This window comes from Emydura macquarii, unplaced genomic scaffold (assembly GCF_026122565.2).
Source record: "Emydura macquarii macquarii isolate MOO-44397 ecotype Brisbane River unplaced genomic scaffold, CSIRO-AGI_Emac_v2 contig_2013, whole genome shotgun sequence".
NCBI lineage: Eukaryota > Metazoa > Chordata > Testudines > Chelidae > Emydura > Emydura macquarii.
The window spans coordinates 120,457-135,959 of record NW_027132150.1 but is presented as its reverse complement, the minus strand read 5'-3'; the positions used below and the strand labels follow the sequence as shown (position 1 = coordinate 135,959).

The window sequence follows — 15,503 nt, the reverse complement described above, 5'->3', positions numbered from 1 at the left end:
CAGCGCAACGAAGCCAGAGGCGGGCCCTGCTCCTCGCCTGCCATGAATCCACCCTTCATGGCTCCTATGCTGGAGACCGAACAGGTATCCCTGCAGTCAGCCCCGGACAGAGACTGACCAGGCCCCAGAGACCATGGGGCGCATGGGTCAGACAGAATGCGAGCGGGGTGGGTGGATGGATGTGTATGAGAATGGCCGGCTAGACAGAAGGGTGTATATGGGGGGGAAAGAGAAGGTTGGGGAGGTTATGGCGTTTATTGGAACAACTTCTCTAGGTGACAGAGAAAAGCTTTCAAGCCATACCGAGCTCTGCGTCAGGTCAGCATATCGCGGTGGAGCAGATGGTGGAGCATACGTAGTTTACACACATTCGGAGACCGTTCAAGGTGAAGGGACCAGGTAACACCCCTGCCATCACAGGACAAAGGAGAAGGGTTAGTGGGTTGGTTTCACCGTAAGAACCCATAAATCCAGGGCCTTTATTAAGACCATGATTTCTGTGTCCAGCAAAGTGCTGACTTTCAGCTCCCAGGGTCATCTTTCGAAGGTGTTGTGCAGGTTTCCTTTGAGGATGAGGCTTGAGCAGTCAGCTACAGAGTGCCTGTTTTGTCACAAGGGGTCGCCCACGGGTCGGCTGGTGTTTTTTTGTCTTTTGAATCACTTTTCTGTGAGTTTTTCGGCGAGCGTAGTGACCGTCTGGTTTCATCCACGTATGTGTTACTGGGGCATTTAGTGCATGGCATGAGGTACACCACATGCTGTGGTAGGCATGCATAGGACCTATGGCTCTTGAAAGGATGGGTAGATGGATGATGATGTGGAGGGACGGAGCGTGAGAGAAACAGAGAGCGAGCGTAAACGCGAGTCAGTGGACCCAGGCTGATTGGCACCGGCTGGGGCTCTGGCCCCAGTTGTGGGACAGACTGAGTGGAGGAAGTTGCCTAGACAGGTGCTGTAGAAATAAACAGAGGAGTCAGACTCTAGGGCACTTTCCCCAGCGCTACAGCCTCTCTGTACAGCCCTGTGTCGTCATCGGGATGAGTCTACTACACTGATCATTTACCGTGCTGAAAGCCACCGGCCACCCCTGCTCAACTCTTAGGGCATGCTGACATCTTGTGGGCATCTTACATGGTTCATTCATAGCTACTGTCTTTTATACCCTTCTGTTTCCATGCTGCCACTTCTCCCTCCTGGCCTAACAAATCCTACCCGATTCTCAGCTTCTTAGAGTCTCTGTGTTCTAGGTTACACACTGGGGTTCTAGGTATAGCTTTCTCAAGGGGTTTGCCATTGGAGTCTAGATTCTCCCATTGAGGCTCTAGGGGTCTGGGTTTCATAGAAGAGTGTTGGGGGCTTCTGGCTATAGCTTTCCCATTGGGTTTCTAGATTCTTCATTGAGCCGGTAGATTATTTGTTGGGGTTCTAGAGTTCCTTCAAGATGGTCAGGTTCTTCTGTGCTCTAGATTCTCCCACTGGGTTCTAGGTTCCCTGGGAAAGTGTTGGATTCTTTCTGAGCCTTTTATCCACTGGTGTTTTAAATTATTCATTGGGGATTAGCTGTTCCATTGTGGTTATATGTGACACGAATGAATTTTAGGTTCCTGATAGAAGTGCGGATCTTCTGGGTATAGATTCTTTGGTAGGGGTTCTCAGTTCCCCCGCTGGGGTTCTCAGTTCCCCCGCTGGGGTTCTCAGTTCCCTGGTAGCAGTTTGGGTTATTCTCGGTACAGATTTCCCCGTTATCATCCCTGGAACAAAACTTCCCCTGCCCACTGGGAACAAATTGCCAGCCTTTCCTCCTCCATCTTTTAGTTTGTACCAGCTCCAAAAACACCTCTTTCCTGAGTATTCCCTCTGAGGCACAGCATGCAGCTGCCAGGGGACGGTGGTGGCAAAATCTCTCCCACATAAAAAAATAACTCTCCCCAGCAGAGAGATTCTACTCAGCGTGGCTTATTAACCAGTCCAGCTGGGATAACTTGCAACTCCAGAGGTGACTGGATCAAGTGCTGGCTGTGTAATTTGCACAAATCTAGATGTTTGTGATTATAGCCTACTACTTTATCCAGATGTGGTTGGAGTGTATCATAATCCCCAATCCAGTTGTGGTTTACACCTGCACTCTATTAACCAACCCAAATGTGAGTCGCAATTCTCTCATGTTCTCGAATCTAGTTGTGGTTCATGACTGTGCATAATTGCCAACGCCAGTGTGGTTTTTGCTTGTATCCCTGTTCACACAGCCGGCGGTGATTCAAAATTGTCTCAGAAACACTCATCCAGATTTGGTTTATGGCTGTGCTCTATTAACCAAGCCAGATGTTAGTCACAATTGTCTCCTATTGGTCTCCAGCCCAGCTATGGCCCATTATTTGGTCACAGTAAGATACTCAAGCTGGTATTGGTGATGGAATGATACTCAAAAATCCAGATGTGGTTGACACCTGTAGTCCTACGCACCAAGACACAGGGGGGCTGGCGTTGTATCATCCCCATCTGTCTAGATGGGATTTATGCCTGAGGTGCGCCTACTCACCACTCCAGTTGGGGTTGGTGATTGCCTGATGTTTACACCCCCAGCTGCATCCCACCAGGGGCAGGAGACCCCGACCCAGCCACACTATGCCCCCAGCAGCTCTTGGCTAAGACCAGCGAGAGAAATCCAGCTGACGAGCTAAGCAGCAGTGGCTGCACAAACCCCCACCGGAGGAGCTGCCCCAGGGTTTTGTTCCATTGTAGTGGGAAAAGCTTTGAAAGCGCAGTTCCGGCCTTTTCCCACCCAGCTGGGTCCCCTCCCCCTCTTCTCCATCCCCACCAGGACAAGCCCTTGGAAGGAGCCAGGGCAGAGAACTGGCCCTTCCTGTCTCCCCTCAGGCGATCTGGCATCTTTATCAGCTGGGGGGTGCTGCTCCTTCACCTTCCTGCAGCCCGGCACAGCGTTTTAAGGGCTTAAAACACAAAGAGGCTGGGCCGGATTCCCCAGCGTGGGTGTCAATTGGCCTCAGCTGCATTGGAGTCAAGGGGCCAGATCCGTAGCTGGTGCGCATCCGTCCCACATTCCCTGCACATTCCCTCTCTGTATCCACACACACACAGACACACACACACACACACACACAGCCAGTCGAGGTCTCTGAGTTCCTCTCTCTCTCCTGACCCTTCCCTGCAAGATCCAGGGTTTCCTGGGGCCAGACAAATTGGCTGTCTACACCCTCCCCACATGTAGCGGCAGCGGGGAGAGCTGCACCAATCCCCCTCCCCAGCACAGGGGCTGGGGCTCACCCTCCCGTCTCCTCCTTCCCCCAGCCCACTGGCCGCAGGGGGCGCCCCCTTTTCTTTGTGTGTTGGAGGGGAGCGGTGTGGGGTTGGGCCTGAGCTGCAGGGAAGCGTTAACTCTGCCTAGGGAGGCAGGGGGCCAGGAAGAGATCAGAGGGGTGGGTGTAGGGGGATGGGTAGCCCTGTTTCTCAGCCCCTCAGTTAACCCCAGGGCAGCTACAGGGCCACGCTGTGCTCCTGGCCATATGGGCCTGGATTTTCAGAGCTACCCAGCCAATCCTCGAGGCACCAATGCTCTCCGGAGGGCCTGATTCTGGCAGCTCCCCACTGGGGCGCCTGGGGGGCACTCAGCTTCTGAGCGAGACAGCAACTCCTGGGGCGCCTCAAGCCGGGCGCCAAAAACGGGGGGGGTGTGGGGGGGCACAGTTTGAAAACAATCAGTGGCCAGCTTCTGCCTGGGTGGGGAGGAACCATGCAGAGCAGAGCCAGCAGGCGCCCAGTGTGTGCCCTCACCCTGCCCAAGCAGTGCCCCTGCTGGAGCTGACAGCACCCCCCTGCACACACACACACACACACACACACACACACACACCCCAGGCTTCACCAGCTCAACTTCCATGCCAGGAGCTGGGACGCTGGACGGGGCAGGAAGGGATGAGGATTAAAGTCCTTGGGAGACTCCCCCCCCCCCCCATGCGCTGTTAACACAGCCCCCCCCCCGCCCCACTGCACCCCCTTTATACAGGGAGGGAGGGAGGCCCACAGGCGGCTGACTGACACCCCCCCCCCAGCTGTCTGAAGAGCCAGGAACGAGCATGTCCCCCACTGGTAGCAAGTTGGGAGGTTCTCATGCCCCCCCCAACCAGCCCCCTCCCCCCAGCCCCTCCGCACCGAGCCACACACAGCAGCCAGCCTTTCTCAAAGGGGCCCTTTCGGAGGGGTTTGGTTTCTTTCCCCCCAGCGTCTTTTCCCCCTTTGTGCTGCAGCTTCATTAACATTCCCGCAGCGCCAGCTCCGCCGAGGCCCGGGCTTTTGTGGCGCTGGGGGAGGTCAGGAGGCCACGGGGAAGAGGCGAAAAGAAAAGGGAAGGAAGGGTGTGATGCGGGGGTGGAGGCGGGCGGGGGTGGGGGAAGGGCGCGCCAGGCTGGAGCAGAGCGGGGGTCAGGGGCTGTGCATAGGGTGCCCGTCTGCAGGGAGCCAAGGCAGGGGCTCAGTGGGGGGGGGGGGCCCTTCGCTCACGGTCTGCGCTGACCCCAGGGCGGCGGCGGGGGGCAGGGGGGATGTTATGTTTGTCAGTGTGCTGCCCCTTCCAGGCGCTGGACCAGCAGGCTGCCTTTGCCGGGATGGCCTCGTTTGCTGGCCTCGTGGGTCCATCCCAAACCACTTCGTGCCGCACGCCCGCCCCGAATTCCCAGCACCGGGGGAAGGAGCCCGGGATTAACAGTGGCCGCACCCCAGAGGTGGCTGCATCTCAGCCCCAGGCGAGAGTCCATGTCTAACAGCCCCCATCCGTCCATCCCCCAGCCTGGTATTAACATCGGCTGGTCCCCAGAGGTAGCTGCATCTCAGCCCCAGGCGAGGGGTCCGTGTCTAAGAGCCTCCGTCCGTCCATCCCCCAGCCCGGTAGTAACAGCGGCTGTGCCCCAGAAGTGGCTGCATCTCAGGCCCAGGCGAGGGGTCCCTGTCTAACAGCTGCCATCCCCCCAGCCCGGTGTTAACAGCCCGGTATCTCAAGGCGAGAGTCCATGTCTAACAGCCCCCATCCGTCCATCCCCAGCCTGGTAGGTGGTCCCCAGAGGTGCATCTCAGCCCCAGGCAAGGGGTCCGTGTCTAACAGCCTCCGTCCGTCCATCCCCCCAGCCCGGTATTAACAGCGGCTGTGCCCCAGAAGTGGCTGCATCTCAGGCCCAGGCGAGGGGTGTCTAACAGCTGCCATCCCCCACAGCCCAACAGGCGAGGGGGCTGCATCTCAGTGGCGAGGGTCCGTGTCTAACAGCCCCCGTCCGTCCATCCCCCCAGCCCGGTGTTAACAGCGGCCGCACCCCAGAGGTGGCTGCATCTCAGCCCCAGGCGAGGGCTCCGTGCGTGCCCCGCCCGGGATCAGCAGCGGCCGCCCCGACACCGCCACTGCGGCGTCCCCGGGCCGGGCCGGCCGGGCAGGAAGGGGTTAAGAGCCCGCCCGTCCCAGGCACAAAAGAGCCCGGAGCGTGCGGCCAGATCAGGGCCTCGCCTCCCCAATGAGGGGCGCCGGGGGGGGCGTGTCCCTGGGCGGGGGCGGGGGGCCGGGACCCTGCCCCTGCCTGGCCGGGAGAGCCCCGCTGCCGCCGCCGCCCAGCCCTGGCGGGAGACCCGCGCGGCCCGGCCCGGCCCGGCCCCCCCCGGGGATGTCTCGCCGCAAGCAGCGCAAGCCCCAGCAGCTCATCTCGGACTGCGACGGCTCCACGGCCTCCGAGCACGGTGGGTGCGGGCGGCAGGTGCGCCGGGCGGGCGGGGCGGAGTGCGCCAACTCCGGGAAACTCGCCGGAGTCGCCAGCTCCCGCGGGCCGGCCCGCTGCTGCACCGCCGCAGCTGTGTACCCCCTGCGCCAGCTGTGCACCCCCTGGACCCCCTCCGCCAGCTGTGTACCCCCTGCGCCCCTCCGCCAGCTGTGTACCCCCTGGACCCCTCCGCCAGCTGTGTACCCCCTGGACCCCCCTCCGCCAGCTGTGTACCCCCTGCGCCCCTCCGCCAGCTGTGTACCCCCTGCGCCCCTCCGCCAGCTGTGTACCCCCTGGACCCCCTCCGCCAGCTGTGTACCCCCTGCGCCCCTCCGCCAGCTGTGTACCCCCTGGACCCCCCTCCGCCAGCTGTGTACCCCCTGCCCCTCCGCCTGTGCCCTGCGCCCCTCCGCCATCTGTGTATCCCGTCTGTCCCGTGCACCCCCTCAGCCAGCTGTGTACCCCCTGCACCCCCATCTGTGCCCTGCGCCCCTCCGCCATCTGTGTATCCCCCTCCGCCATCTGTTTAGCCCCCTCCGCCAGCTGTGTACCCCCTGAACCCCCCCGTCTGTGCCCTGTGCCCCCCTCAGCCAGCTGTGTACCCCCTGTGCCCCCCGTCTGTGCCCTGCGTCCCCTCAGTCATCTGTGTACCCCCTGGACCTCCCCGTCTGTGCCCTGAACCCCCTCTGCTATCTGTGTATCCCCTGCGCCCCTCAGCCATCAATCCAGCCAATGCACCCCTTAGCCATCTATGTACCCCCTGCACCCCCATCTGTCCCCCACGCCCCTCAGCCATCTGTGTATCCCCCTGCGCCCCCTCAGCCATCTGTGTATCCCCCTGAACCCCCCAATCTGTCCCCCGCACCCCTCAGCAATCAATCCAGCCAATGCACCCCTCAGCCATCTATGTATCCCCTGCACCCCCCATCTGTCCCCTGAGCACCCCACTGTCGCTCTACGTACCCCCGTCTGTCCATCCCACGGGGCACCCCTCTGCCATCTATTCAGCCAATGCACCCCCCATCTGTCTATCCAGCCCCAGCACCCTGCGTCTGTCTCCATCCCCCTGCACCCCTCAGCCATCTATCTATGTACCCCCTGCACCCCTCATCTGTGCCCTGAACCCTCCGCTATTGCTCTACATATGCCCGTCTGTCCATCCCACCCCACACCGCTGCAGCCCATCTATCTATCCCCCTGGAATCCCCCTGCACCCCTCAGCCATTTATCCATCCCCTGCACCCCTCATCTGCACCCCATCTGTCTATCCCCCTGGAATCCCCCTGCACCCCATCTGCACCCCTCATCTCCCCCTGCACCCCATCTGTCTATCCCTGTCTATCCCCCTGGAATCCCCCTGCACCCCTCATCTATCTATCCATCCCCTGCACCCATCTATTTCCATGCACCCCATTCTATTGATCCCCGTACACCTCTTCCATCTATGTACCCCCCACCCTGCTGTCCCCCCAAACCCCCCATCTGTCTGTCCCCATGCACGGCTGTACAGAGCTCTCCCCGCATACACACGTCTCTACCTGTCCGTCCAGCCACCCATCTCCATACACACCCCTGCAGTCAGCTGTCTGTCCGTCTCTCCGCCCGTCTCTGCGCAGCGCCACTCTTCTCCCAACTCGCTCTGCCCTTTGTGCGGTTGCTAGGCAACCGTGTGAGCGCTGGCCATCTCCTCTTGTGTTGAGTTTGGGTTTCTTTCTTTTGAAGAAAGAGGTCGCGGCGGAGTGAGCCGGTTCAACGGGCCGGCGGCTCCCGCGGGAGGCCGGCTCCTGGGTCAGAGCGCGTGTGTGCGCGCCGGGGCCCGTCGCCGATGAACCGACCAGGCCCTGTGTGTGGCTGGGCCAGACCTTGTCCACACCAGCACACTCGGGCCAGCCCCGGTGTCTTTCTTGTGTCGGCGGGAGGCTAACGCAGCACACCAGGCCTCTCCCCGTGGGGCAGCCGGGCCGCTGGCGGGTTGAAGTCTGGACTAGGCCGGCCTCAGGCCCGTCCACACTGCGGAAGTCAGCTTCGCCCCTGCTACGCCGGCAGAGGAAAGCCAGCTCCGGGAGAGGCGCCGGGCTTCTGTCCGTGTCGCTGGGCGACGCGGCGGCCGTGTAGACGCGGCGTTCCTCACATCACATGACAAGAAAGCCAGGCAGCCGGAGCCCAGCTGCCCCCTGCTCCCCTGCAGAGCGGGACGCGGCGGAGCAGGGAGGGAAAGGGTGGGGGCAGCCCCCCAAGATCCCGGGAGCCCGTGGGGCAGCTGGGCTCCGAGCAGGGGGCTGCCGGCGAAGCTGAGACGGGGCTCCCCTTAGATCGGGGGAAGGCAGTGTGGACATGAGCCGCCACAGTCATTCATGCAGTGGCTGTGGGTCGACCTAACGTAGGTCCACGTCTCTGTCTAGTGTAGACAAGGCCCTGGTCGGTCAGTCTGTCTGTCTGTCTGTCTGAGTGAGGGCGCCATCCGTCAGCACAGCTCCACAGGCCTGAGTCTGGCCATGGCCACCCTGTACATCGCTCCTCGCTCCAGCGGGGCCGGGTCCCCAGCTGGTGTGAACCCCTGTGCCCTCGTGCCGCAAACGGAGCCTGCCCGTTCACACCAGCTGGCAATCTGCCCCCGGCTGCGGGGCTGCCAGCGGACCCCTGCAGCTGTGGCCCGGGGGGCCTGCTTCCCCCGCCTCCCCCTCTCCCACACATCGCCCTTGGTGGCAGCTGCCCTGAGCAGGGGAGGGGGCGGCAGGGGGGGGGGGCACTCCGCCTGGACCCCCAGCTGGGCTCTCCATGGGGCGGGGTCCCTGGGCGTCGGGGCGCAGGGACCCCTAGCCGGGCTCTCCATGGGGCGGGGTCCCTGGGCGTCGGGGCGCAGGGACCCCCAGCCGGGCTCTCCATGGGGGGGGTCCCCATGCGTCGGAGTGGGGGGGGAGGGACCCCCAGCCGGGCTCTCCATGGGGGGGATCCCCATGCGTCGGAGGGGGGGGGAGGGACCCCCAGCCGGGCTCTCCACGGAATGGGGTCCCCGGGGGTCAGCGTGCAGGACCCCCAGCCAGGGTCTCCGCGGGGCGGGGTCCCCGTGCATAGGGGTGCAGGGACCCCCCGGCGGGCGCTCCGCGCGCGCGGTGCCGGTGTACCGGGGCGCAGGGCCCGGCTGTCTGCGGCACTCCGGACACCAGAGGTCCCTGCAGCCGTCCCGGCGGCTCGGCTCCGCTGCTCTCTGCATCCGGTGCGCGTCTGCTCCTGCTTCCCCCGACCCTCCTCCGCCTCCTGCTCCTGCTCCTGCCCGACCCCGACCCGCCCGCTGCAGCGCCCGGCTCCGCGCGCCGGGGCCGGCCCGGGGCCATGGCGGAGCCCGGAGGTGCGGTACCGCCGGCGCGGCCTGCCCTGCCCTGCCCGGGGCGCCGGGCTTCCTCCGCACCCGCCGCCGGCTCGGCCGCCGCGCACCGCGCTGTCTGTCTGTCCGTCCGTCCGCCCGTGCACCGCGCTGTCTGTCTGTCCGTCCGTCCGCCCGTGCACCGCGCTGTCTGTCTGTCCGTCCGTCCGCCCCGTGCACCGCGCTGTCTGTCTGTCTGTCCGTCCGCCCCGTGCACCGCGCTGTCTGTCTGTCCGTCCGTCCGCCCGGTGCACCGCGCTGTCTGTCTGTCTGTCCCCCGCCCTGTGTCTGTCCCCATGTACCTCCCCATCCTCCATCCGTCCCGTGCGTCCCCATCACCCGTCCATCCCACACACCTTCGTCTGTCTGTCTGTCCGTCCCCATTCTCCATCCATCCGTCCGCCCCACACACCCTCGTCCGTCTGTCCCCGTGCAGCCCCATCACCCGTCCCTACACCCCTCTGGCTGGCTCGCCGGCCACCCCTCTTCACCCACATCCTCTCTCGGCCTATCCAGTGTCTCTCTCCAGAGGTGTCTGTCTGTCTGTCCTGCTGCACGCTGCTGGGGCTACTCCTGATTTACACCCTGGGGCAAGGAGAACCCTGCACCTCTCTGTGGGGCCCGACCCTCCTCCCCGGACTCTCCTGTGCCCACGTGGAGGGGCGGGGGGCAGGAAGGTGCCTGTAGGGCGGGGGCGCCATTTGGGGGTGCAGGGGGCTCTCTGGGCAGAGCAGGGGATGATTGCATGGCGGGGGGCGGGGGCGAGGCGGCTCCCCCCATCTCATGCAGCCTGGGGCTTTGGGAGATGTAGCAAGTGCCTCTGCTATAGCTTACGTGGGGGTAATACAGCCCCTGAAATCTACGGGGCCCTGTAGCACCCCCCATCGACAGGTGCTGTCCCATCCCTAGGGAGGCTAACAGATCCCTCTCTAGATTTTAGGAGCTGGCCGTCTCTGGGTAGGTTTGGGGGTGTATCTGGGTCCCTTACAGCTTTGGGGGTGGGGGGCAGGATCCCCGATAGGTGTGGAGGGACGTTACAGGTTTCTTTATGGTTTTGGGGGTGCTGCGGAAGCTCTGTGGTGCAGAGGGCGCCCCCGGCATTGCCCCAGGCCAGCGTCTGACCCCTTCTCTCTCTCTCTCTCTCTCTCCCCAGGGGACACGGGTGACGAGGCAGCCCCATCCTCCTGTCACCCCGACCAGCCCCCTCCCTCCTCCTCCTCGTCCGCCAACGGGCAAGACAGCGCCGGCTCTTCCTCCTCCTCCTCCTCCTCCTCCGAGCCCCGGCTCGACAGCCCCCCAGGCATGGAAACAGAGACCGCTCCTCCAGCCAGCAACCCCTTGGCCCCGGAGCCGCCCCCTCCCCCACCACCCCCTCCTCTGGCCCCGCCCGCTGCCCCCTCCCACTCCGGGCACCTCAACATCCCCCTCATCCTGGAGGAGCTGCGAGTGCTTCAGCAGCGCCAGCTGCACCAGATGCAGATGACCGAGGAGATCTGCCGGCAGGTGCTGCTGCTCGGCTCCTTGGGGCAGCCGGCCGCCGCGGCCCCCTCCTCAGAGCCGGCCCCGGGGGCCTCCCACCCCACCAAGGCCCCCTTGCCCATCTTCTCCATCAAGTCCGAGCCGGTCAGGAGCCAGGTGTCGGGCTCCCCAGAGGTGCCCAAGCCCACCTTCTTCCACCTCTACCACCCCTTCCCTGGCAGCGCCAGGGCCCCCAAAGCAGAGTCCATCCTGGCCCCGGCCTTCCCGGCCACGGGGCTCCTGGCCGCCCAGTGCCTGGGGGCGGCACGGGGCCTGGAGCAGGCCACCTCCCCGGGGCTGCTGCGGCAGAAGAATGGGGCGGGGGGGGCAGAGCCGGGGCTGGAGGAGAAGCCGGGGGGCCGGCACAAGTGCCGCTTCTGCGCCAAGGTCTTCGGGAGCGACAGCGCCTTGCAGATCCACCTGCGCTCCCACACGGGCGAGCGCCCCTACAAGTGCAACGTCTGCGGCAACCGCTTCACCACGCGGGGCAACCTCAAGGTGCACTTCCACCGGCACCGGGAGAAGTACCCGCACGTCCAGATGAACCCCCACCCCGTCCCCGAACACCTCGACTACGTGCTGACGGGCGCCGGGCTCCCCTACGGCATGTCGGTGCCGCCGGAGAAAGCCGAGCCGGCCGAGGAAGCCGCGGCCCCCGAGCGCAAGGGGCTGAGCGCCACCGAGAGCCTGACGCTGCTCTCCGGCACGGCGGCCGGGGGCACGGCCGCCGCCCAGACCCTGCCCGTCTTCAACAAGCTGGTGCTGCTGAAAGCGGCCGAGGGGCGGGGGAAAGGGGACGAGAACACCCCGCCAGGGCGGGAGGCGGAAGGAGCCCGGGTGCCCCTGGGCAAGCTGCCGAGCTGGGCCCTGTTGGCCAACCACTTCAAAGCAGCCAGCACCGGCTTCCCCTTCCCCTACGTGCTGGAGCCGCTGGGAGCCTCGCCCTCGGAGACCTCCAAGCTGCAGCAGCTGGTGGAGAAGATCGACCGCCAGGGGGGCTCGCCCGGAGCGGGCCCGGCCGCCCCCTCCGCCTCCTCGCCGCCCTCCTCGTCCTCGGCGGGCTCCAACCAGTGCGTTATCTGCCTGCGGGTGCTGAGCTGCCCCCGGGCCCTGCGCCTCCACTACGGGCAGCACGGCGGGGAGCGGCCCTTCAAGTGCAAGGTGTGCGGCCGGGCCTTCTCCACCCGGGGCAACCTGCGGGCGCACTTCGTGGGCCACAAGGCCAGCCCGGCGGCCCGGGCCCAGAACTCCTGCCCCATCTGCCAGAAGAAGTTCACCAACGCCGTCAGCCTCCAGCAGCACGTCCGCATGCACCTCGGGGGCCAGATCCCCAACGGGGCCCTGCTGCCCGAGCCCCCCGCCGCCCCGGAGGAGGGGCCCCGCCAGCCCGAGGGCCACGCCCCGCAGAGGGACGAGGAGGAGCTGTCGGAGGAGGAGGAGGAGGAGGAGGAAGGCAGTGACGAGGACTCGCTGGACAGCGGCACGGAGAAGGCCCTGGGGGGCTCGGAGGGGGCGTCCAGCCCGGAGGAGGAAGCCCCAGCTCATGCTGGAAAGCCAGAGGGGGAGGGAGCAGCCGATCCCGGCTCCTCACCTGGGGGCGGGAGCCCCTCGCCCACCGCAGAGGGAGAAGGGGACGCTAGCGTCCAGAAGGCAGAGGGAGGAGGGGACGGAGCACAGGACGGAGAGGAGGCGGGGGCCGGAGCAGAGGAGGCCCCCCGGGCCAGCCAGGCCAAAGAGGGGGTGGCGGTGGCTTGTGGGGTCGGCAAGGAGGAATCCCCCGAAGGCTCGGCGCTGCACAAGCATGCTCTGGCTGCCCACCACCAGGTAAGGAAGCCCCTGGACCTCCCATGCTGCCCCTCACCCCATCCCCGCAGCCTGTCCCTTGGCACCCTCCCTACTACCTCCCCTTCCTCAAACCTGCCTCCCCACGTATGGGAAACCAGCCCCCCATCTGCCCTTGCCTCTGTGCAGGGAGAGGGTTCCCATGGGGGCTGCCCCCGGGACCCTCGGCCTGCCTTGGGATGTAATGGGCTCCCCTCTCTCTGTCCCCGTGGCAGGTTCCCCCAGGCGGCCCAGCCTGGAGCTGCGCCACCCCCCGGCGTGGCCGGCGTCTGGTCCCGGAGGCGCCGGCAGGCGCGGCAAAGCTGCAGGAGTTCCTGACGCGGGACGTGCCGGCCCAGCTGGTGGGGCCTCTGTCCTTCTGGAACCAGTACACGGCCTTCATCGCGGGGGGAGGCCTGTCCACCAAGACCTGCTGGGGCCCCCCCACCGCCACGCCGTCCTCCTCCACCGCGCCTCCCGCGCTCTTCGGCCCGGCCCCCGCGCCCAGCAAGCCGGCCCCCACTGAAGCCAGGGAGAAGCCAGCGGGAGGACCCCCAGCGGCAGGGGAGGCCGCCCCAGAGAGCCAAGGCAAGGTGGAGAAGTAGCTGACAGCCGCGCCAGGCCCTCCGCAGGTAATGTCCCCCCTCCCTTGGGGAGTCCTGGGCGGGGGGGGGCTGCTCCAAAGACATGGGGACTCCTCTCCCCCCCCCCCCTTCCCAGCCATGGTTGGGATTGTTCCCCCGTTAGCCACGTCACGGGGAAGGTGGTAGCTGATGGAAGGGAGGGGGGGAGTCAGCAGCAGTTTTGGGGTGCCAGGGCAGACGAGGGTGGGAAGGCAGAGGCTGCTTGGTGGGATGGATTTGGGGTCAGAGGTTAATCCATTGGTTGGGGGGGTTGTGCTCTCTCATCACAAGTGTTTTGGTTCCAGAGGTCAGGGCTCTGTCCTGGGCCAGAGTTTATTAGCCTAGGGCCAGACTCCCGGACAGGGAGGGGCGACCCTGCTCTGCCCCCCCATGCTGCCCCCTAACCCCAGCTCTCTCTCTCTCTTCCAGGGGGAACCAGCCCTGGCATGCTGCAGGCGGCCCCAGCCCCCGCGGGGGAATCAGGCATCGGGGACGCATCCCCTTCCCCACAACTTTAGTGGCATTTTAGTCTTTTACCGTAGCTCAGAGGAGACCAGGCGGGAGACAGGACCCGAGCGCAGGGACCGGAGCTCGTCCTTGACACCCTGGACCCGTAGCAAAGCGCCCTCTAGTATAGAGCCAAGGCCCAGCCTCTCTGGCCAGGGACAGCGGGACTTGGTCTGTGTCCACCATTAAAGCAGTTTGACAAATCCCCAGAGACTCGGGTCTTCTTCTCCCTGGAGACGGGAGGTGGCGGCGAGGGGCATCTGCAGCTGGAAGATGGGGGGCGAGGAGGGAGATTCAGCCATTTCTCTGTGTCCCACACACAAAGCAGGGCTGTTCCCCTCCAGGAAGGACAGACGGATGGACGCGCATATGGCAGGACATCCCCTGCAGCAGGGACAAACACACTCATTGCATCCAGCAGGGAGTAGCCTGGACGCTACACACACAGCAGGGCTCACCCCCTCTCGTAGGGGGGAATCAGACACACCCACAGGCCGGACAGGTCTCCCCCCTAGCGAGGCGGCCACTCGTGCATTCCCAGGGTACCGGACATTGAGGTACTTCTGGGGCGGGGATGGCCCCAGCCAGCCTGACCCTGTCTCTGCCAGCCCCACCTCGCACATGTGATCCGTACACGGTCACGCTGCACAGGGGAGCGTGTGTGAGCTCCTGTCAGCAGAGGCACAGCAGTGTGCGCTTTAAAAGGGTGTCCCCAAGCAGATATGGGAGGGGGTCAAACCACCCCAAACGAGGGCTGTCCGGTGTAACACACACACGTGGTTCAGCTCTGCAGGAGGGATGTGTGCGGACACACACAGCAGGGCTCCCTACTGCACAGGGGGAGATTCACACACCTCCACCCTCGCCCACCTACCTCTGAAGTAAGCAGCTGCAGAAGCCACAAGACTACAATTTCGGTTTATCCCTGGGGGTGAGGGGTAGAATGGCTGACGGTTGCCATCTTCGCCAACCTACTGGGGCCTGAGCCGAGGATCTCCAGCCCTAAACCCCTTGAGCTAAGGAGCCAGGTCTATGCAGCCGGGGACTGTAACACACGCAGATCCTGTGTGGCTCGGCACAGGGGGGAGTGTAACACACCATCCCCGTGGATTACCAAGACCCCCTGCTTTGGTCTTTCTCCAACCCTGCTCCCTGCACCGCTCCTGCAGGCCCAGCTCTTCCCCCGCCCCTGCCAGTTTCACATAATGCTCTTCCGCTGCTCACGCCTGTCTCAGCCAGAGCTGCCTGGGAGGCCTCCGTCGAGGGGAACGTCCAGCCAGCGCTAATCCTCTAAATCTTCCCCCTCCGGCTCAGCTGTTCTGCCCGCCCTTCCCACCTTGCCTTCCCCTTTTTGTTTTCCCTTCCTCATGCCTCGGCCAGCTATTCCTCTCCCTCTCCCCTGTGCAGAGCCCAGCACCACCCCTGCCAGGTGCACGGGGCAGAGGGGCCGGCCCACCTCCCCAAGCACGCTGCTGACGGCTGGGTGAGTGGGTGGCAGGTGGGTGGATTCTTTGTCCCCTGCGGGAGCTACGGGTAGATTGAAGGTGAGCGTGTCCGTGGCAGAGCTGAGCATGGACCTCCAGGGTCCTGAATCCTAGGGTGTGGGACAGCGGGAAATGTGGGGCTCCCGTTTGCTCCACATGGGGCAGATGCCCAGGGATGCACTCTTTGCTGCCCCCCACATCCCCGGCTGCTGAGTACGGGGCTGCCCGGCCCCCAGAGGGGGCCGCATGTGGCGGGTGGAGTGCTTGGGGACGCAGAGGGCAGGAGCAATGGAAATGTGAGCCCGCAGCAGGGGAAGGGGGAGCTGCAGAAGAGAGAGCAGGGTTAGGCCTCGGCCCTGCCCAGAGAAGACAGCCGGCTCTGGCAGGCGTCCCCCAGGCTCGGCTCGGCGCGCTCTGCCAGTCGCGCGTG

General features: G+C 64.6%; 1 protein-coding gene across 2 annotated transcripts; it reads left to right on the top strand.

Annotated features, from left to right (window-relative positions):
• Nucleotides 1-5,518: 5,518 nt before the first annotated feature.
• Nucleotides 5,519-13,798, top strand: SALL2 (spalt like transcription factor 2). 2 transcript variants are annotated; one of them, XM_067558414.1, is made up of 4 exons: nt 5,519-5,736; nt 10,274-12,462; nt 12,696-13,091; nt 13,512-13,798. In XM_067558414.1, exons 1-3 carry the CDS (start codon nt 5,664-5,666, stop codon nt 13,062-13,064), a joined length of 2,631 nt encoding a protein of 876 aa, XP_067414515.1. In that variant the 5' UTR covers nt 5,519-5,663; the 3' UTR covers nt 13,065-13,091; nt 13,512-13,798. The 2 variants fall into 2 exon arrangements, with proteins under 2 accessions (XP_067414515.1, XP_067414516.1); XM_067558415.1 differs by lacking the exon at nt 5,519-5,736 and adding an exon at nt 8,995-9,105.
• The last annotated feature ends 1,705 nt before the right edge of the window (nt 13,799-15,503 follow it).

Bases quoted from the DNA above. Each gene is read 5' to 3' on its own strand.
- SALL2 (XM_067558414.1), top strand. From the start codon at position 5,664: ATGTCTCGCCGCAAGCAGCGCAAGCCCCAGCAGCTCATCTCGGACTGC. The intron at 5,737-10,273 runs GTGGGTGCGGGC...CTCTCTCCCCAG, and splicing joins CTCCACGGCCTCCGAGCACG to GGGACACGGGTGACGAGGCA. The intron at 12,463-12,695 runs GTAAGGAAGCCC...TCCCCGTGGCAG, and splicing joins CTCTGGCTGCCCACCACCAG to GTTCCCCCAGGCGGCCCAGC.